The sequence below is a fragment of the Tetrahymena thermophila genome, assembly GCF_000189635.1.
Source record: "Tetrahymena thermophila SB210 genomic scaffold scf_8254597, whole genome shotgun sequence".
Taxonomy (NCBI): Eukaryota; Ciliophora; class Oligohymenophorea; order Hymenostomatida; family Tetrahymenidae; genus Tetrahymena; species Tetrahymena thermophila.
Genome location: NW_002476368.1, coordinates 1 through 21,299, shown reverse-complemented (window position 1 = coordinate 21,299; position 21,299 = coordinate 1). Strand labels below are relative to the sequence as shown.

The window sequence follows — 21,299 nt, the reverse complement described above, 5'->3', positions numbered from 1 at the left end:
AATTCTATTTTTGACTATTCATATCCACAGCAAGTAAGCAGTATTTATTTAAAGTTTATTTTTTAATAAATTTCTTTTTTGATTTTTAATTATCTTTTAAAGAAAATGTTTATTATTTTTAATTTGCCAAATATCTAAAATTTTAAACTCTATAAAATAATTAAAAATCTGTGTATTTATTTTTTAAGTTTATTTATCCAATTACAAAAAATTTAAAAATAAAACATATTGTATTTTATTATTCAAAATTAATTTTTATACTTATTCGCCCTTTTTTCATTAAAATGAATTTATTCTTAAGACAACCAATCTTTTTGATTTATGACACTTTGCTTTGAATTATTTTTATTTTTTGAGACTAAAGGTAATTCTAATATAAATTAGTGCAAATAGAATAAAATTTTTAAATAAAATATTAAAATCAATAAATTAAAAAAACAAAAGTTAACAGAATAAAAATTTAAAAGAAAAATTAATAAAAAGAGTAAATTTAAAGAGTATTGTTTTAATTTCATTTTTTGTTTTAAAAAATATCACAATCTTAAACTAATAAAATGTTTATACCCAAAACAAAGAGTCAAATTTGAGAGATTAGTGCATTTTCTTAAACCAAAACATAAGCTTAATGAACCTTCATCACCAATATAATTATCCCTTTTTAAATATTGAAGAAAAAAATGCATATTTAATTAGTTAGTTAGAATGCAAAAATGATGAATAAATATAAAATAAACAATAAATGAATTAAATAATTAATAATAAAAATAAAGTTGAAAATGAAAAAATGAGTTATAGTAGCAAAGATAGAAAAAAAACACAAACAGAATAAAAAAATTAAAAAAAATCAAATAAAAAGCAAATAAATAAATTAAAAAGGAGTTATTTATCTTGTTTTAAATTCATATTTTTATTAAAAAATATCACAATCAAAAACAAATAAACTGTTTGTTTTTACATGATATCAAGTATCAAATTTGAGAGTTTAGTGCACTTTCCTAAATTAAAACTTAAGCTTGATGCACCTTCATCATTAATTTAATTTTTCCTTTAATAAAATAGTTAGAAGGGAAAAATGAAGAAAAAATATGAAATAATTAAAAAGTGAATGAATTAATAATAAGAAAAAGTTGAAAATGAAAAAAAATAGTTTTTTTAACAAAAAAAAAAATTAAATAAAAATCTAATTAATAAATTAAAAGAGTTAATTAATTATATTGCTATAAATTCATTTTTATATTAAAAAATATAACAATCCAAAACAAACAAATAAACTATTTTTACTTAAGTTAAAGTGTCAAATTTGAGAGATTAGTGCAGTTTCCTAAACCAGAGCCTAAGCCTGATACACCTTTTAGACCAATTTAATTCCAACTTTTTATATATTTAAGAAAAAATGCATAGCTATCCTCAAATAATTATTTCTTGAGTAAGAAATAAATTTTTAGTAGAACAATAAATATTATTTAATTAAAAAAATTTTAATGAAATAAAAAAAAGATTTTTAAAACAGGTTTCGAACCTGATAGAAGAAAAAAATTACTAAAATATATTTAATCATACGTTTAATTTTTTGATAAAGAAATCTCATTTTTTTTTCAAATATTTAATCTTGAATTCAATTTCTTTTACAAAAAAAAAGAATGAATGAAATAAATCAATGTTTAACTCTTAAAATTAAATGTTTTTTTTTTAAATTTAGATTTTTTCATTCAAAAATTAAATCTTTGATTAAAAATTTTTTTTTTTTGTTTATTCAGTTTCGTTTCGAAACCAATTTCAATATTTTCTTTTGTTATTTTAAATTTTCTTTATATTTATAAAATAATATTTAATATTCTACTATTCTATGTTAGCTATTTGAGAAAATCAATATAGTTAATTAGTTATTTAGAAGGTAAAAATGAACAAAAAATATGAAATAATAAGAAATTAATTAATTAATTGATTATTAATAATGCAAAAATTGAAAATGGAAAAATGAGTTAAATTAGAAAACAAAGAAAAAACACAGCTAGAATAAAAAAAGAAAAATTAATCAAATAAAAAATAATAAATTAAAAAAAAAAGAGTTAATTATATTATTTTAAATTCATTTTTATATTAAAAAATATCAAAATCCAAAACAAATAAATTTTTTTTACCCAAGATTAAGAATTAAATTTGAGAGATTAGTGCACTTTCCTAAACCAAAACCCAAGCTTGATACAGCCTCATCATCAATTTTACTATTCCTTTTTAAAGATTGCAAAAAATATACAGCTAATTAATTATAATAAAAAAATGAAGAAATAATATGAAATAATAAGAAATTGATTGATTAATAATAAACCAAAAAAAAAGTTGAAAATGAAAAAATAAATTAAATAAAATAGAAAGAAAGAAAGAAAGAAAGAAAGAAAGAAAGAAAGAAAGAAAGAAAGAAAGAAAGAAAAAAGATAATCAGAATAAAAAAATAAAATAAATTAAATAAAAAAGAAGAAAGAAAAAAGATAATCAGAATAAATAAATAAATAAACTGTTTTTACACAAGATTAAGTGTCAAAATTGAAAGATTAATGCACTTTTCTAAATCAAAACCTAAGCTTGATACACCTTATTCACCAATTAAAGTATCCCTTTTTAAGTATTAAAGGAAAAATATAGTTAATTAGTTTATTTGAATAAAAAGATATAAAAAAACAGCAAATGAATTAATTGATAATAAAGCAAAAGTTGAAAATGAAAAAAGTGAGTAAAATTTTAAAAGAAAGAAAGAAAAAATTCAAGCAGAATAAAAATAAGAAAAATAAACTATTAAAAATCTAGTAAATAAATAAATAAGAATTAATTATATTGTTTTAAATTCATTTTTATATTAAAAAATATCACAATCCAAAACAAGAAACTATTTTTACTAAAGATAAAGTGTCAAATTTGAGAGATTAGTGCACTTTACTAATCCAGAACTTAATTTTGATACAGCTTCTGCACCAATATAATTTTTACTTTTTATTTATTGAAGAATTTTAATTTGTTAGTTAGAAAGAATGAAAAAATGAAAAAAAAATATGAAATAATAAGAAATGAATTCAATAATAATGAAGTAAAATTTATTAAATAAAAAAATAAAAAAAACATAAGTAGAATAAAAAAAAATCAAATAAATCAAATAAAAAATTATTTTGTTTTTATTTTCATTTTTTTTAATAAAAATCACAATCCAAAAACAAAAAAAATATTTTTACTTAAGAACAATAATCAAATTTGAGAGATTAGTGCACTTTCCTATACCGTACCCTAAACTTGATGCGCTTTCGTCACCAATTTAATTATTGCTATTTAAATATTTAAGAAAAAAAAAAAAAAAATAGTTAATTAGTTAGTTTGAATAAAAAAATATGAAAAAGTAGCAAATGAATTAATTAATAATAAATAAAAAATTGAAAATTAAAAAAATAAGTTAAACATTAAAAGAAAGAACGAAAGAAAGAAAGAGAAAACACAAATTAAATAATAAAAGAAAGATAAATGAAATAAAAAGCTAATAAATAAATAAATTAAAAGAGTTAGTTATCATTTTTTAAATTCATTTTTATTTTTAAAAATATCTCAATAAAAATTTAAATAAACTGTTTTTACGTAAGATCAAGTGTCAAATTTGAGAGATTAGTGCAATTTTCTAAACCATAACCTAAATCTGATGTATTTTCTGTACCAATTTTATTCCAACTTTTAAAATATTGAAGAAAAATATAAAGTTAATTAGTTTATTAGAAAAAAAAAATTAAGAAAAAATATGAAATAATAAAAAAATAATAAAAAATTATAGTAAAATTTGAAAATAAAAAAAATTTAAATTAACAAAGAAAGAGGGATGTAAAAAAACATAAAAAAAATAATAAAAAATAAATATAAATCAAAAAAAAATCTAATAAATAAATAAAAAGAGTTAATTATCTTGTTTAAAAAATTTTTTAATTAAAAAATATCACAATTTAAAACTAATAAACTGCTTACGAAAGATCAAGATATAAATTTGAGAGATTAGTACATTGACCTATACAAGAAATTAAACATGATGCACCAAAATAACTGATTTAATTAGACCTTATTTACATTTAAGAAAAAAATAAGTTGAAGAAAAATTTTTAAAAATAATAAGAAATGAATTAATAATAAAATCAAAATTTGAAAGTTAAAAAATAAGTTAACTTAAAAAAGAAAGAAAGAAAAAAGCAGAAATAAAAAAAAAAATTAAAGAAAGAAATAAAAAACTAAAAAATAAATTAGAGAATTATATTGTTTTAAATTCATTTTTATTGTAATTAATATCTCAATTCAAAACAAATAAACAGCTTTTACTTAATACAAAGTGTCAAATTAGAGAGATTAGTGCAGTTTTTTAAACCAGAACATAATCTCGATGCACCTTCTGCACAAATTTAATTAAAACTTTATAAATATTGAAGAAAACAAATATAGCTAATTAGTTAGTTAGAAAGCAAAAATGAAGAAAAAATATGAAATAATAAGAAAATAATTAAAAATAAAAGCAAAATTTGATAATGAAAAAAAAAAAAATTAAATGAAAAAATAAAAATGAATGGAAGAAAAAAATGTAAGAAGGATAAAAAAAATATTTATATAAATCAAATAAAAAATCTAATATTTAAATTTAAAGAGCTATTTTAAATTCATTTTTAAATGAAAAATATCATAATACAAAACAAATAAACTGTTTTTACCCAAGATTAAGAGTTAAATTTGAGAGATTAGTGCACTTTCCTAAACCAGAACCTAAGACTGATGCACCTTCTGCACCAATTTAACTATCCCTTTTTTTTATATTGAAGAAAAAATATGAAGCAATAACAAATTAATAGTAAAGCAAAAGTTAAAAATAAAAAAAGATAGATGACTTAAATTAATAAACAAAAAAAGAAAAAACACAAGTAGAAAAGAAAAAAATCAAATAAATCAAATAAAAAGCTAATAAACGAATTAAAAGTTTATATTCAATTTTATGCTAAAAGTTATCACAACCAAAAACAAATAAACTGTTTTTACTAAAGATTAAGCTCCATATTTGAGAGATTAATGCACTTTTCTAAATTAGAACTAAAGCCTTATGCACCAATTTAATTATCCCTTTTTAAATATTGAAGAAAAAATATGAAATAATAACAAATTAATTAATAATATAGAAAAAGTTAAAAATAAAAAAAATTAGTTAAATTAACAAAGAAAGAAAGAAAAAATATAAATCGAATAAAAAAAATGAAAATAAATCATATAAAAAGCAAATAAATAAATTGTTATTTATTTTTTTAAATTCATTTTTTTATTAATAAATATCTTAATTCAAAACAGTTAAACTATTTTTACTTAAGATAAAGTGTCAAATTTGAGAGATTAGTGCACTTTCCTAAGCCAGAACTTAAGCCTAATGCACCTTCTGCGCTAATTTAATTGTAGCTTTTTTAATATTGAAGAAAAAAAATATAGTTAATTTTTTACTTAGAATGAAAAAAATAAAAATAAATAATAATAAAGCTAAAGCTGTAAATGAAAAAATGAGATAAATTAGCAAAGAAAAAAAGAAAAAAAACATGTAAAAAAAAAGAGAAAAATAAATCAAATAAAATCGAATAAATAAGTAAAGAGTTGTTATATTTTTTTATATTCAATTTTATTCTAAGAAATATCACAATAAAAGCCAAATAAACTGTTTTTACGAAAGATAAAGTGCCAAATTCGAGAGATTAGTGCACTTTCCTAAGCCATAACCTAACCCTGATGCACCCTCTGAGCCAATTTAATTTTAGCTTTTTAAATATTGAAGAAAAAATATATATTTAATTAGTTAATTAGAGTAAAAAAATTAAGAAAAAATATGAAATAAAAAGAAATTAATCAATATATAGGCAAAAGTTGAAAATTAAAAAATGAATTAAATTAAAAAACAAAGAAAGAAAGAAAAAGACTAAAAGGATAATTAAAAAAAGAAAAATAAATCAAATAAAAAGAAATTAAATATATTTAAAGAGTTAGTTATCTTGTTATAAATTCATTTTTATATTAAAAAATATCATAACCTAAAAACAAATAAACAGTTTGTTTTTACCCAACTTCAAGTTTCAAATTGTAGAGATTGATGCACTTTCCTAAACTATAACCTAAATTTGATGCACCATCTGCACTAATTTTATTTCCACTTTTTAAATATTTAAGAAGAAACATTGTTAATTAGTTAATTAGAATTAAAAAATGAAGAAAAAATTTGAAATCATAAAAAAAATTAATTTATTGATTAATAATAAAATAAAAGCTGAAAATTAAAAAATGAGTTATTAACAAAAAAAGAGAAAGAAAGAAAGAAAAAACAAAACCATAATAAAAAAAGAAATATTTCACAAAAAAAGTAAATAAACAAATTAAAAAAGTTAGTTAGTTATCTTGTTTTAAATTTATTTTTTTTTTTAAATATCTCATAGAAACTGTTTTTACCCAAGATAAAGTGTCAAATTTGTGAGTTTAGTACACTTTTCTAAACCAGAACCTAAGCTTTATGCACCTTTTGCACCAATTTAATTATTCCTTTTTAAATATTGAAGAAAAAATTAATTAGTTAAAATTAAAAAATGAAGAAAAAATATGAAATGATAAGAAATTAATAATAAAACAAAATGAAAATTAGTTTAATTGAAAAGCAAAGAAAAAAAATAAACTTAAACGAAATAATAAAAAAAATTAATCAAATAAAAAGCTAATAAATAAACAATTTAAAAGAGTGAGTTTTCTTATTTTAAATTTATTTTTATATTAAAAAAGATCACAATTCAAAACAAATAAATTGTTTTACGAAAGATTAAGTGCCAAATTTGAGAGATTAGTACATTTTCCTAAACCAGAACCTAAGAATGATAAACCTTCATCATCTAATTAATTGTAGCTTTTTAAATATTGAAGAAAAAATATTGCTAATTAATTAGTTAGTTAAGGAAAGTATGAAGAAAAAATATGAAATAATTAAAAATAGAATAAATTAATAAAAAAAAAAGTTGAAAATGAAAAAATGAGTTAAATTAACAAAATAAAAGAAATAAAAGAAAAATAAGCAGGATAAAAATAAGAAAAATAAATCAAATAAAAAGCTAAAAAATAAATAAATAAAAGACTTATTTTTTTTGTTTAAATTCATTATTAAATTTAAAAAAAGATCTATTCAAAAACTAATAAGCTTATTTTACATTAAATTAAGCGTCAAATTTGAGAGATTAATGCAGTTTCCTAAACCAGAAGCTAAGTCTGATGCGCCTTTTGCACCAATTTAATTCCAACTTTATAAGGATTAAAAAATAAATATATAGTTAATTTTGTTAGTAAGTATGAAAAAACGAAGAAAAAATATGAAATAATAAAAAGTGAATTAACTAATAATAAAGCAAAAGTTAATTTAAAAAAGAAAGAAGAAAATAAAAAAACATGACCTGAATAAAAAAAATAAATCATGTAAAAGGTTTATAAATAAACTATAAGAGTAAGTTATATTGTTTTAAATTCATTTTTATATTAAAAAAGATCACAATCCAATACAAATAAATTGTTTTTACCAAATATCAATTATAAGATTTGAGAGATTAGTGCAATTTGCTAAACCAGAACATAAGATTGATGCGCCAAAATCACCAAAATTTTTGTTGCCTTTTTAATATCTAAGAAAAAAGTATATTGTTAATAAATTAACTAATTAAAAGGATAAAATAAAGAAAAAATTTGAATTATTAAGAAATTAATTAAGATAAAAGAAAAAGTTCAAAATGAAAGTTATATTAACAAAAAAAGAAAATAATGACTTGCAGAATTAAAACAAAATAAATCCAATTAAAGAGAACATTTCAAATATCAAAAAATGAATAAATAAATAAATAAATAAATAAGAATCAAAATAAAAATTGAGTTAAAATTATTCAACAAATGTTTGTAAAATTAAAATGGATGAATATTGATGATAATTTTTATTAGAAAAATAGCAATGTAAATAAATAAATAACTTGATTGAAAACTAAATTTAAAAAAATATGAATAATTTTATATTTATAAATTATAAAAACCTCAGTTCAATATGGAGAGCCTAATTCGATTAAATTGAAGAGTTTTTAAACTTTTTTATTAATAAAAATAAATATTAAACAATATGAATAACAAAATAAATATTTACTTCTTCTACATCTTTGAAATAGTTTTTCTATTATATCATTTACTTATTTTTTTTTACAAATACTGAATAGTAAGTTATGGAAATTTAATAAATTTATTTATTTTTTCTAATTAATTTGTAAAACAAGAAGAAATAAATAAATAATTATAATTATCAAATATAAATTTATAAATTTGCTTTTAGGAAGACATATCACAAATAAACTCATTACTAAATCCTTGCAAAATTTTTTGTTCCTGGATTTAAGATATATCTAAGACCAAGCTGCATTTAGTATTTTAAATCTAGAAAGAGCTGTATGTTCTATTGAATTGTTTTTCCATGCCAATAAGAATTTGTTGATTTTTTTTCATCAATTAGAATGGCTAAAATAATAATAATAATAATAATAATATTATGAGTAAAATGTAATAAATTACAGTGATATTATCTATGTATTTTAAGTGTTATTTTTTATTAAAGTGACGCCAGGATACATAATTATTTTCTGAAATTATTACCAAAACCAAAAATAGAAACTCATTTCAAATTAAAGCTTTAAATAAAATAATAATAAGATATTCTTTGTTGATAAATTACTTAAATAATATCATAAATAGCTTGGGAGTATATTTTTAAAATTATCTATAAATATTAAATTCAATTAATGATTTGAAAGCGGATTTGCTTCTAAATTTAAACACATAATTTTTTTGATGATGTGCAAAAAAAATTAAAAAGAGGAAATAGAAATTTAAAATATTATATATTTATTTTTCTTAAAATCCCAAATTTTTAGGAAAAAAATAGCAAATTTGTATTTTTTATTAGGATTTATATGACTTATTAAAGGAAATTTCTAATTTTTTCTGAAAAAATTGATGATATTGAGTTTAAACAATAGAATTTGAATTAGATTTGTGGATTCTCTGAAATAAATATTTTTCTTAAGAGATCATTTAAGTCAACATAATTAGTAATGAAAATATTGGAAAATTTTATTATATTACTAATTGAAAATAATCCATTTCTAATCATTAAAATTTGATATATTTAAATAGTTGATATTGAAATTTATGCATGCATGATTTACCCTTATATTTGAAAAGAATATTTCAGAATAAATAATTTTCATACAAGTATTATTATTATAATTATAATCATGATTTAGCAAAAGGATATTAAAACAATCAAATTAATTAGATGATTTAGCCTGTATAGCTGCACTAATAAATTGATAAACAAATGACTAATTGATAGATAGAATGAATCAATTAATGAGTTTTCTTTTCAGTACCTTCCTTATAAAGTCTTTTTCCTGATATGAATTAGTTAGTATTTGTTTTTTACTATTTAAAATTTTTAAAAAGGGAAATAAAATAAATAGAAAATAAAAAGAACGTGCTTGTTTATTTTAATTATAAAAAATAAATAACAAAAATAGTCTTTAACTTTGATTGAAGTATAAATTCTTTTTAAGGAATCAAATATATAAAGCTAATTTGCTGATTGATTTGTACATTTATAAGCAGTGTTTTGTTGGAATAGAGAGAGATAGATCAATCAATCAATCGAATAGGGAGCAGAGAAAAAAGAACCGTTTAAAATAAAGTTATAAAGCAAATTTTAAGGGTATCTCGCATAGCTAGCTAGTCATCTGAATTAAAAACAGTGGTATTAATATTAAAGAATATAAGTAAAAAAGAGAAGAAAATCGAAGTTTAGTGTGAAATCCAACCGCTAGAAAGCACAATAAAAACAAATCTATAAAAAAAGGAGAAAGCTTAAGAGTTTATTATAAGTTTGACTCTGTCTTACTCAGTCAGATATTTAATTGTAGTAGGTCTCTTACAAATTACTATTAGCTTGCTTAATAAGTTTTAAAATCTACTTATTTATAGGATAAGCAGTCCATAAAATAAAATTCATGTCTTAGCAATAAATTGCTTCTCTTTCACCTTCTCACAAGAATGATTAGGCCCAACAAAAAGAAACAGGCATAGCTTCAGGTCAGGAAAATTCTTCTTCTGTAGAATAGAAAAATGCTACTACTACTTCTAATATTAATAATAATAGTGGAGGGTCGCAATAAGGAAACAAAGAGTAAAATGCTTATCGCAAAAACTATAATAACTTTAGCTAAAATAGTTATAAGAATTACTAAGGGAATAACAACAGTAATGGAAGCTATAATTAGAAGCAGAATGGAAAGTAAGAGAGGATTTAATTGATTTTGATTTAGATTATCTTTAGCCAATTAATTTTTAAAGTGTTAAAATAAATTTCTTTTATTTAAAATATAATAGTCAACACTTTATATCTACAAACAAAACAAGTGATAGTAGAGAAAAGTTTTCAGGAGGAGATAGCTATAAAAAAGTTAGAGATTCTTCTTCAAATAATTACAGGAAATAAACAAATCATCATTAGGATTCTGATTAAAATAATTACTAAGGAGGCTACGAATATCAAAAATATAATAAAACAAGTGAAGGATAATAATCTTCGCAGTATTCCTACAACAATAACAATCACTACCATAATTAGGGAGGATCCTTCCACTATAAATAAAATAACTAAGGAAACCCCAGTAATCCCTATTATAAAAACTACCAAAATGCATATTACCATAAGGAAAAAAAACTTTAAACGAAATACATCCCAAAAGCTCAACTCTAAGAACAATAAAAAGAATCTAATACTGATATTAATCTCAACCAAAACGAGTAAAACCAACAGCTCGAGTATGTCAATAATGAAAATAATTTATCCACGAATAACAGTGAGAGCAATAAACCAAATAGCTCTCAATCAGTGACTTAATAAAGTGAAGAAAAATAAATTGAAATAGAAAACTAAAATAAGCAATTGGATGCTAACAATAGCAGTAAAAATAGTAACAGTGATAGTTAAGAAAAAGAAAAAAGTAATTAAAAGGTAAACAGCTTTGACGATTCAAGAAAAACAAATTAAAATGAAGAAGTACATTACAAAAAAGTTTATTAAAAGCCTAACACATACATCAATAATAACAACAAGGTCTATACATCTAAACCTGGCTAAGTGTCAACTTAGTAATTGTAGTAATAAAAGAAAAATTATTAGAAGAAAAATATTAAAAATCATGAATATAATAATTCAAATAAAAACGACGACTCCAAAGATTCCTTACAAAGGGAGTATGATTTAAGTGATGAAGAGGATATTGAATCAAATGATGAAGATAAAAATTTCGAAAGTTACTAAAATCCTCAGAATAGCTCAAAGAAAAATAAATTCGATAAGAGCTAACAACAAAATGGAACTAAAGAATAGCGCCCTCCAAGTAAAAGTACAGACGAAAAGAATGAAAATTCTTATGCAAATCCTTAAATAAATCAAAGATAAAACTATCATAATGCTTTTAAATATTAAAGCAACTATGCAAAACCCTTTTATAATAATGAATCTGGTCATATAAGCTAAAACTTAAATAGTGGAAATGGTACTAGCAACTCCTATAACAATACCAATTAATTTAATAGCAGCCAGAAAAACCCTAAAAAAATGAAAACTTTCTACTATCAGAAAAAGAAGCCAAGCAATTCAGATGAAGAAGACATAGACGATATCATGTAATTAATTTTTTCTTTAAATAATAAATTTATCTATTTTCTTAAAATTAATGAATGACGTCTGTCTTATTATTATTTTAATTAAAATAAATAAATAAATTATAAAATTATTTGGGAAATCATTATTTTAAATGTGGAAATTTAGTTGCAAAATAAAATGTATTTTATAACTTTAAAGAAAACTTACACAATTTATTCTAATTTAAAATGTTTCCCCTCTTTTTTATTAAATAATTATTTTAAAAAATCTAATAAATTTAAATTTTTTCTATTTTTAGTAAATTGTTTGGTATTATTAAAGTGATCAAATGATGATTTTTTAACATATTTAATAGATAAGATTATCTTAGTGAAGAGGATTTAGAAGAAAATTAAAATCAATTCAAGGATAAAAGAAATGGAAGCCTTGTAAATAAATAAAAGAAAATTAAAGAAAATGTAGTTTATGTCTTGAAGGAAAAGGAAGAAGAAAAGTAATCAACTGAAGGTTAGATTGATAATGAAACCAACCAAAATACTAAATAAGACACATCAGAAGAACCCTAAAAATAAGAAAACAATTCAAATTATGAAGTTAGCTCTAGTTAAGAAGGATAAATCTAAAATAAAACTCAATAAAATGGTTTAAAAAATAATAATTACAATCCCTTTTATAAATAAAATCCTAACTAAAAGTAATATAATACTAAGGGTTAACCGATTAAACAAAATAAGAATCCTAATTACTAGCATGTGCAGGAAATATATGTGAGAGCTAAAAATGAACAAGAGAATAAAAATAACAATAACAATGGCAATTAAAACATTATCAAATAGGATAATTAGAATTAGTAATAGTCAAACAACTAAAATTAGGAAAATAGCAATAAATAAAATGAATAATTCGATCAATAAAAAGTAAACACTATTTAAAATAATTCAAATCAGCAAAGCTAACTACAGAGTGGTTACTTCAAAAAGAATTAATTTGTAGAAAAGAATAAACAAGAGAGGTAGTAAAATAAAGATTAATAATACAGAGAAGATAACTTGTACCAATAACAAAGCTATAGCAAATAAGAATAAAAGTAAACAAAAGAATCTTCTGAGTAGAAAGGTTGTGAATCTAGTGATAAAATGTCCCAACACAATAGCAATAAAGACAAAAATTAAGTTGAAATATAAGAAATGAATAAGATACATCCTAAAAGACAAGCATAATTTTCAAAAGAAGATCTAGACAACTAAACAAATAGCAGCTAAAAAGAAAGTTAGGAAAATGCTTCATCTATAGCATTAGCAAATGCCTAAAAGAAAAAAGAAAAGCTTGAAAAGCTAAGAGAAAAATATTATAAATAGTAAATTCCTTCTTAGACTTCTTAGGGTGAATACATTTAATAAGTAATTTATTTATTTATTTTTTTGAAAATTAATCAAATTCATTTTAAAAATAAAATATTTTTCTTTCATCATTTAACTTTTTTTTATATAAAGACACCACAAAACCTAGGATAATACCCTGCAAATAGCCATTAGCAAGTTATACAAAACTCAGTTTATCCATAATAATACTCAAATTAAATTTATGAATAACTTCTCTCTCCAGATTCAGATAATCATGATTTTTAACTTTAATTCTATGATTTTGCTAAACCATAACCCTAAAATGCTCTTCATGTTTAACCCTCAGTTTAGTAACAATTTTTATTCTATCCATATCCAAGAGTAGCAGAAATGGATTATTACTCACACTACATGTAAGATATATTCCCTTCTGAATAACCCTCTACATAGCTTTCTTATTATTAAGTTGCTCATAATCAATAGCCAGCAGCTATGTATCCTGCCTCTTATCTTCATTCACTTTCACACCAATAACAACCATAAATTATTTAAAATACTATTTAAAAACCATAGTAACCAGTTTAAGTAAACTCCTCAATTAACTCTGTAAACCCGCTACTCTCTTCACCTCAGCAATCATAAACAACAACACAGCAATCATAAATACAATAAGTCTAGAAATCAGATTAATACTAATATTCTTTTAACCTTGCAGGCTAGTCCTATTTTAGTAATTTCGCTTTGAAAAACGATAGTAAAATAGATGATAGTCTTTGGTATTATATAGACAATTAGGGATAAGAATAAGGTCCATTCCCCTCTATCTAAATGGATTTATGGAATGTTTAAAACTACTTCCCAAATGACTTATAAATAAAATTCGAAAAAACTAATAATTGGACTGAGAAAAGACAATTCTAAGTCGAAAATCCTATCCCTGAAGATGAAGAAGAGCTTCATTGCTTAGCTTTTTCAATAAGCGAATCTCCTTCTATTTTTAGCAACAGTTTTTACTAATCATAATAATCTTGATAAATTTAATAAATATTTAAAATTTTAATCTTAAAGTTAACTATTTATCCTCCCTCAATCCTTATATTAACTAAATGATGCAAAATAAAATTGTCTTCTTATATATAAAATACATATCAGATTTATTTAAATAGAAGATCATTATTTACAAATAAGTAATTAAAAACAAAAAGAAGACAAAAATTTAGTTAAATTAGGAATTAAAATAAGGGAATAAGTAATTAATTAAGAAAGTGATTGATTGATTGACTGATCTATTATTATCAAACCATTTTATATGAAAATAATAATTAAGTTATAAATTAAAATATATATTTCAATAACTGAGAATAATAGACAACTAATATATTTATTCTTGTTAATTTCAAATAAATACTTTATTTTAAGTATTTCAATTAATATTAAATTAAAATTAAAATATGTATTGATGTAAACTTTAAATATATTAGTTCAATTTAATTATTTGTAAAAATATACTAAACTCACTCCTCCTTTTTTTAAATATCACTAATATATTATTGTAAACACACTTATAATTATCATTTTCAACTTTAATATTTTTATTATTTTATTTAAATAAACATAATTTATAAAAAATAATTGAATTAAACATTTTATATAATGGGAGATCAAATTAGTTAGTGAATTTACAATAGGAGGATTTTAGGGCCAGGCCAATTTTCTTATATAATTTGTTTCAATCACCTGCACTCTTTTAAGTACTTTATTAATAAAAAAAAGGGTATATAATATTTAATCATTCTAGATACTGTTGTTAAATGTTTTAGATTTTATGTAAATGATCATTTAAAATATAATTTATTTAATTATTTTTCTAAATATAAAATTTAATGTTTTATAATTATTTAGAATAATATGACAATTTTATATAATTTTAATTTAATATTTAAGAGCATTTTACTTGAAATTATTTACAGATAATAAATTTTATCATTAAATAATAAATTATTCGCATATTTTAATTTATTGTGTTAATTAAAATTTATCTAAATATAATAAATATTATCGTTAAATATTTTGTTTAATAATTTAATTTCAAATAAATTAAATATCTACTTGAAGTAGAAATGACTTCTGTTTATCTTTGGTGAAACAAAATAGCTAGTAACCAAAATTAAACTTAAAAACATTATAAAAAAAAGCATTTTAATAAATTAGGTAATTCATTTTGATTTGGTAAGCTAGATGAAAGCTTTGGTTTATTTCTGAGTCCTAAAAGCCTTGCTAAAATAAAAATAGTATGTAATTAAAATATTAAAGATATCAAAGAAACTAATTGTCTGAATTCCTTTTTTTTTGGTGTAACATTTATTTAATATATTTTTAACTTATAATAGCTTAATTTATTTTTTAAATATTAGAATTTCTTCTTATTGCGTGCTTTTAAAGAGAGGCTATTCTTATTTGCCAATACTTTTTAAAAAATTAAAAGTCAATTATTAGAAAAATCAAGTAGAAAAATTAAACCATATTAAAGAAATCAAATAGGTTTAGTAATTAATATAATAAAGGTGAATATAATAATTATTGACTTAAAATAATTAATAATAATGATAATCATAAATAAACAATTAAAATAGAATATTTAAACTTTTGAAGTAAATTGTTTTCTAATTTATCGCTTATTTTATGCTGATAATTAATATATAAATACAAAACTCTTCAAAAGTTTAATATTTGCAATTTTTGCTGTTTATTATTATTATCATTATTATCAAGTTATTTATAATTAATAATTATTGTATTTATTTACTTTATTTATATATCTTGTCTTATGTCATAAATATCATATTAAATTCAACCAATCCTCATCAAATTATTTTTACATTTATAATAAACATTTTTATGTTATTAATATTCTCCATTTTTAAATTCTTTAGACTAATAATAAATTTATTTTCGATAGATTTAAAATAATTTAAAATATAAAAAATAAAAATTGCTTAGCTAAATCATTAAATATAAATAATTCTTTATTTAATTAATTTATATTAAAATTAAAATAATTATTGCTTATCTATCTTCTCTTTGTTACTATACAATATCCTTAAGATTCTTTTTTTATTTAACATAGCTATGAATTAGATTTGTAATAATTAGATTTATTGCTTTAAAAAATATTTAAATACTGATAAGTATTTTTAAAATATTTATTTATTTTTATTTGATTGATTTCTTTTCAAGTAAAACTTTTTATTCAAATTATTTTTAGAATGTTTTAATTATATATTATGTATGATGTATATCCTTGATAAAGAGAGATCAACACAAACGTAATTATTTTTCTCATTATTTTATTATTCATTTGGCCAAAATGAAATAATATAATTTTGAGAATCAAAAAACTGTTGTATTCTCTTTTAATATTTTATGGAAGATTAAATAACTAAAAAATAAAATAAAATTAATATCCATAAAAAAGTTTTCGTATAATAATTTATTTAATTAACTCTAAAGATTTGGAACCAATTTATTTAAAAGATTCTTTTTTAAAAATAAATTATATTAGTAAAATAAGTAAATAAATTTAGAACACTTTTAATTTATTTGTGCAAAATAAATTTGAAACAATTAATATATTCGTTAGATATTGTATTTTGTTAATTAAAAAGAAATTAAATATCTACTCATATTATAAATGTTTAAATATCAACCCTATTATTAATTTAGGGAATATTCCTAAGTATTAGGTTGATGTTTAAGTTACTTGTTAGATTGCTAATAAAATAAATACTAAGAGTTTTTATTTTAATAGAGTTAACAATATCTTTCATAGTTTATTAGCGTTTTAAATAAATAATAAAAATATTAAAAATAGCTAGTAAATCGATTGTTTTTGAATATGTGAGAAATGTCTACTTTAAATAAATTTTATTTATAGGTAAGATTTATAGCTAATTTTAGATTTAATATATATCATTTTATTTATTATTAAAATAGATTAAAGAAATTCATTATTTATTCTGAAGAAAAATAGGTTTATTTAAATTAATAAAGATAGTATTAAGCCTAGTTATTATAATTATGATAGATATTGATGCAATTAGAATCTACTTAATATTTATGCGTTCATAAAAAGAGTATCTATCTATTCTTTCATTATTTTAATTCCAGAAGAATTTTTAATATGATTTAGTGAATAATTTAATTATAATTTAAATGCTTTTGTTATGTTTTTAGAGATCTGTTTCTCTTTAGCATTTATCTTTAATCAAAGATAAATTTAAGTACAAAACTTTAAAAACATATATAAAGCTTTTTAATAATAATTATTACTAGCTCTATCAAATTACTTATTTTTCAGTAATTATTGTAATTATATATTGATTTATCTTTATGTTTTTTTTCTGCCAAAGAATTTCAACCACTCTTCAATTTTTTCATTTTTAATTTCTATCTAATTTTTAAAAACTTTGCTCAAGCTTTACTCTTTTTTAAAAATATTTATTTTTCAAAGTTATGTTTTACAAAAATAAGTTTATTACATAAAAATTTAAATAAATAAATTTTGAATTTATCATACACCAATCAAAAATAATATTTAGAACCTAGCTTTGATAAAATATAAATTTAGAAAATTTTAATTTTTCCCTCCATTTAAATAAAAGATTTTTTTTTTAATTTTCCTTAATTAATGAGAAAGCATAGTAAGTATATTAATATGTTAGATATTAAAAATAAAACAAATAAAAAATTATTATTTATTTTTTGTAAACCCTTTTTAATAAGAGTTGCTAATTTAATAAATTTTTGAGTGCTTGATTACTCTTTTATTTTTGGTTACTATTTTCTGTTTTTTTCATTAATAGTGATTTATTTCTTTCTTTATTTAAAATTATTATCAAATATATATGACATATTTTTATATCAATAAATTATTGATAGCTAAAATTTTTAATTTGAATTCAAAAATTTTTATATTTTTATTTTTAACAATGAATTCTTTAAAAAAAAAAACTAATTTAAAATGAATTTTATAAGAAAATCCTATTGTTAATAGTTTAAAATTTTTTATAGTAATTTATGGTTATTTGTGCTTATGAGTTCCCATTATGGATATTGGTCCTTAAATTGAAATTTTCGTCCTTATTTTTATGGATCATTAGCAAGGAATTAAAGTAATGGTTTTGTTTAAATTTATTAAATTATATGAAATAATTAATTCTTAGAAGGGATATTAGCCAAATAATAAAACAATATTTATTGTGTTCCGGTTCCATAGTATAGTGGTTAGTACTGGGGACTTTAAATCCCTTGACCTGGGTTCGAATCCCAGTGGGACCTTTCATTTTTTTTCTAATTGATTTGTTTGTAAAAATTGATACATAGATAAATAAATTAATTAATTATCTTTCATTGAAAATAAATATCTTGTAATTTTTAAAAATAACAGTTAAGAAAGAGCTTTAATTTTTTAATATGATAAAGATAAAGCGAAAGATAATTTACAAGTAAGAAATAAAACAATATTAAAATTTATATTTTTATGAAGTGCCCGTTATTGTTTCAGTTAAGATTAATAGTTCGATATTAGCTTTAATCTATTTATTTTATCAATAAATAAACCTCCTCATTCTAATTATCATTATACATGAAATTAAATCAACTGTGAATCTGAATACTAAGATATCAAATAAGATCATAAATACTCAAAAATTAAATCTTTAAAAATTTAATCCATTAGTTTATTATTTTTTTATATGAATCATTACTAAAAAAAAATTACTGCTGAATAGAAAAAACTAAACAAACATAAAAAAATAGAGAGTTTTAATAATTAGTTTAAAAATATATTTATTTCATACTAAAGAAAAATTTATCCAAAAATAGCAATTATAAAAAATCTATGATTGATTGATTTAAAATCTTTAAAAAATAGTATATTTATCTATCATAATATTAATTTATCTTGCTATTATTTTATAAGTAAAATAGTAGTTTAAATACAAAAAATGTAAATTTAATAATGGTTTTTATATAAGTTGTATTATTAAATTTAAGATTTATTTATTTATTTTTTATAAACTAAAATTTTTTATCAAAGAACTGAGATCTTAAAAATAATTTTTTATCATTTTATCTTTGTTTCTATGTATCAAAAAAAAATTCATTAGAAAAATTATTTAATAATAAAGTCTTCTAAATTTTATATTCTAATAAAAAAAAATAAAAGAAATCTAATTCATTATTTATTTTATAAAAAATAAAGAGACAGATGTAGATTTATAAATAAAAAAATAAATTTTACTATAAAAGTATAATAAGATGCAAAAAAAATAAAATTATTTGTTAATATTTGGATATGATCCTCATATTAAAACAATATGAATTAGTAGCAATCTTTAAATTTTCTAAAATAATTCAATTCTGTTTAAGCTTTTGAGTGTTCTTTTCTGATTACTAAGAGGACTAAGATAGTAAATGAGAGCTAATTCTTTTGCTGATTGCTATACAGCTAAGCAAAGGCACAATAACCCAAAAACTGCTAGGAACAACGTATAAGAAAATGTATTCAACATAATTTTTTATTGGTAAACTATGAGGAAATCCATACTAGAAGTAAAGAACAGTCTTCCAAAAAGTAAAAGCGTTTGCAAGGATAGCCAAAAAAGTACCAGCTAGTTATTTCTTTTAAGAGTTAGAAAAGATGAGACAAAGTGCAATTGTGTTAATAATGCATTCGTAAATGTTAAGGATGGATTATTCAACAACAAATTGATCCTGCATATCTCCATAAAGCTTATCAATTTGAATATATGTAGCATATGGTGTCCAAAAAGCATGAAGATCACCACCAGGAAGTGTACGAGGTCTTAAAAGAACAAAAGAAGCATCCCATGTACAAATGAGAGTCGATAAAAACAGCCAAATTTTAACAAATAGTGGAACAAAATCGAATTTAGTCATTTATTTTTAATCTTGCTTGTATTTTTTGTCAATTATAATTAAACTTTTTTATGAAAAATCTTTTTCTTGTTTTTTAAAAAGATATTTCTGATTTTTTTTAAATAAAAGGATTGATTATGTAAACCAAAATTCAATAGTTCTTGTTAAGATATTCTTTAATAATATTATTTATGTTTAATTAGATATATTTTCAGCCAATAGTGTTAATGTAAATAATTTGTTTTTAGATATTGTTTGTCAATTTTTTTTTCAAAAATTTTTTTAATAATAATATTATATTGATCGAACTATTCTTAGGAGTAATCATTGTCTGTAAACACATCTTTTTGAATAATGAAGGATTGGTAGTGCAAATCAAAGATCAATAATTCTTATAAGATATTTTTTAATAAAATTAATTATGTTTGATTATGTTTCATAAGTAATAACTGTTTGTAAATATAATTGTTGTTCAATGTATGATCTTTACACTAAGAAATATTTTAAATATTGTAAATATTAGTAAAAAATCATATTAAAAGTTAATTATTTATTCCAAATCTATTTATTTCTATTTTTTTTATAATTAATCAAAAATTAATATTAAAATAAATTGAATAAATATAAATTAGATTTAAAAAACTAAAAATAAATTATTAGCTTCAATTAAAAATTAATTATTTTATTTTTTATGATAATTTAAAATTAAGAAAAGGTAATTTCTAGACTAAAATTAAATTTCGAAATTTAATTAAATTTTTAATAATTGAGTTTTAAATAGTTTATCAAAACTGATTTTTTGAATATAATAATGATAAATAAACTTGATAATTTAAATTAGTAATTATTGTTTACTTTTTAACTATAAAAATCATTCAAAAAATAAAAGATATTTTTTTTACTTATTCATTGTTTGTTTATGAATTAATATGTAAGATTTTTGTTAATTTTTTATTATCAACATTAAATTTTTTATTTTAAATAAAACACTCATTTTTATAAAAGTTAATTTTACATTTATTTTGGTAAAAAATTAAAAGTGAATGAATATAAAGCTTAAATAAAAAGAGTGGAATATTTATCTATTAATAAAATTTATTTTTTAAGAGGAAAGTAAAAATTATTTTGATGATTGTGTTATTTTGGTGTAAATAATTATGCCTTTAATTAGATTTATAATTAAAAAAATATAGAATACAAACAAGATTAATATTTGGGGTTGGGGTTGGGGGTTGGGGTTGGGG

General features: G+C 19.6%; 4 protein-coding genes across 4 annotated transcripts; 2 read left to right on the top strand and 2 right to left on the bottom strand. All coding sequences in view use genetic code 6, as the record gives it.

The window, feature by feature from the left end:
* Nucleotides 1–276: 276 nt before the first annotated feature.
* Nucleotides 277–8,239, bottom strand: TTHERM_000341290 (kinase domain protein, putative; the record flags this gene model as incomplete). Its single annotated transcript, XM_012798202.1, has 22 exons — nt 277–370; nt 565–654; nt 956–1,045; nt 1,282–1,371; nt 2,142–2,231; nt 2,526–2,615; nt 2,895–2,984; nt 3,225–3,314; nt 3,619–3,708; nt 3,997–4,086; nt 4,342–4,431; nt 4,725–4,814; nt 5,047–5,127; nt 5,365–5,454; nt 5,715–5,804; nt 6,104–6,193; nt 6,487–6,576; nt 6,842–6,931; nt 7,230–7,319; nt 7,593–7,694; nt 8,094–8,143; nt 8,201–8,239. 22 exons carry the CDS (start codon nt 8,237–8,239, stop codon nt 277–279), a joined length of 1,896 nt encoding a protein of 631 aa, XP_012653656.1.
* A 1,867-nt stretch (nt 8,240–10,106) lies between these two features.
* On the top strand, nt 10,107–14,148 carry TTHERM_00341280 (GYF domain protein; the record flags this gene model as incomplete). The annotated part of the gene is made up of 4 exons (XM_001018372.1): nt 10,107–10,390; nt 10,486–11,793; nt 12,129–13,173; nt 13,267–14,148. 4 exons carry the CDS (start codon nt 10,107–10,109, stop codon nt 14,146–14,148), a joined length of 3,519 nt encoding a protein of 1,172 aa, XP_001018372.1.
* A 2,391-nt stretch (nt 14,149–16,539) lies between these two features.
* TTHERM_000341260 (transmembrane protein, putative) lies at nt 16,540–17,207 on the top strand (the record flags this gene model as incomplete). Its single annotated transcript, XM_012798201.1, has 2 exons — nt 16,540–17,050; nt 17,110–17,207. The coding sequence occupies 2 exons, from the start codon at nt 16,540–16,542 to the stop codon at nt 17,205–17,207; spliced, it is 609 nt and encodes a 202-aa protein (XP_012653655.1).
* Nucleotides 17,208–19,530: 2,323 nt separating this feature from the next.
* TTHERM_00341250 (emopamil-binding protein) lies at nt 19,531–20,076 on the bottom strand (the record flags this gene model as incomplete). The annotated part of the gene is made up of 1 exon (XM_001018370.4): nt 19,531–20,076. The coding sequence occupies one exon, from the start codon at nt 20,074–20,076 to the stop codon at nt 19,531–19,533; it is 546 nt and encodes a 181-aa protein (XP_001018370.3).
* Between the last annotated feature and the right edge of the window lie 1,223 nt (nt 20,077–21,299).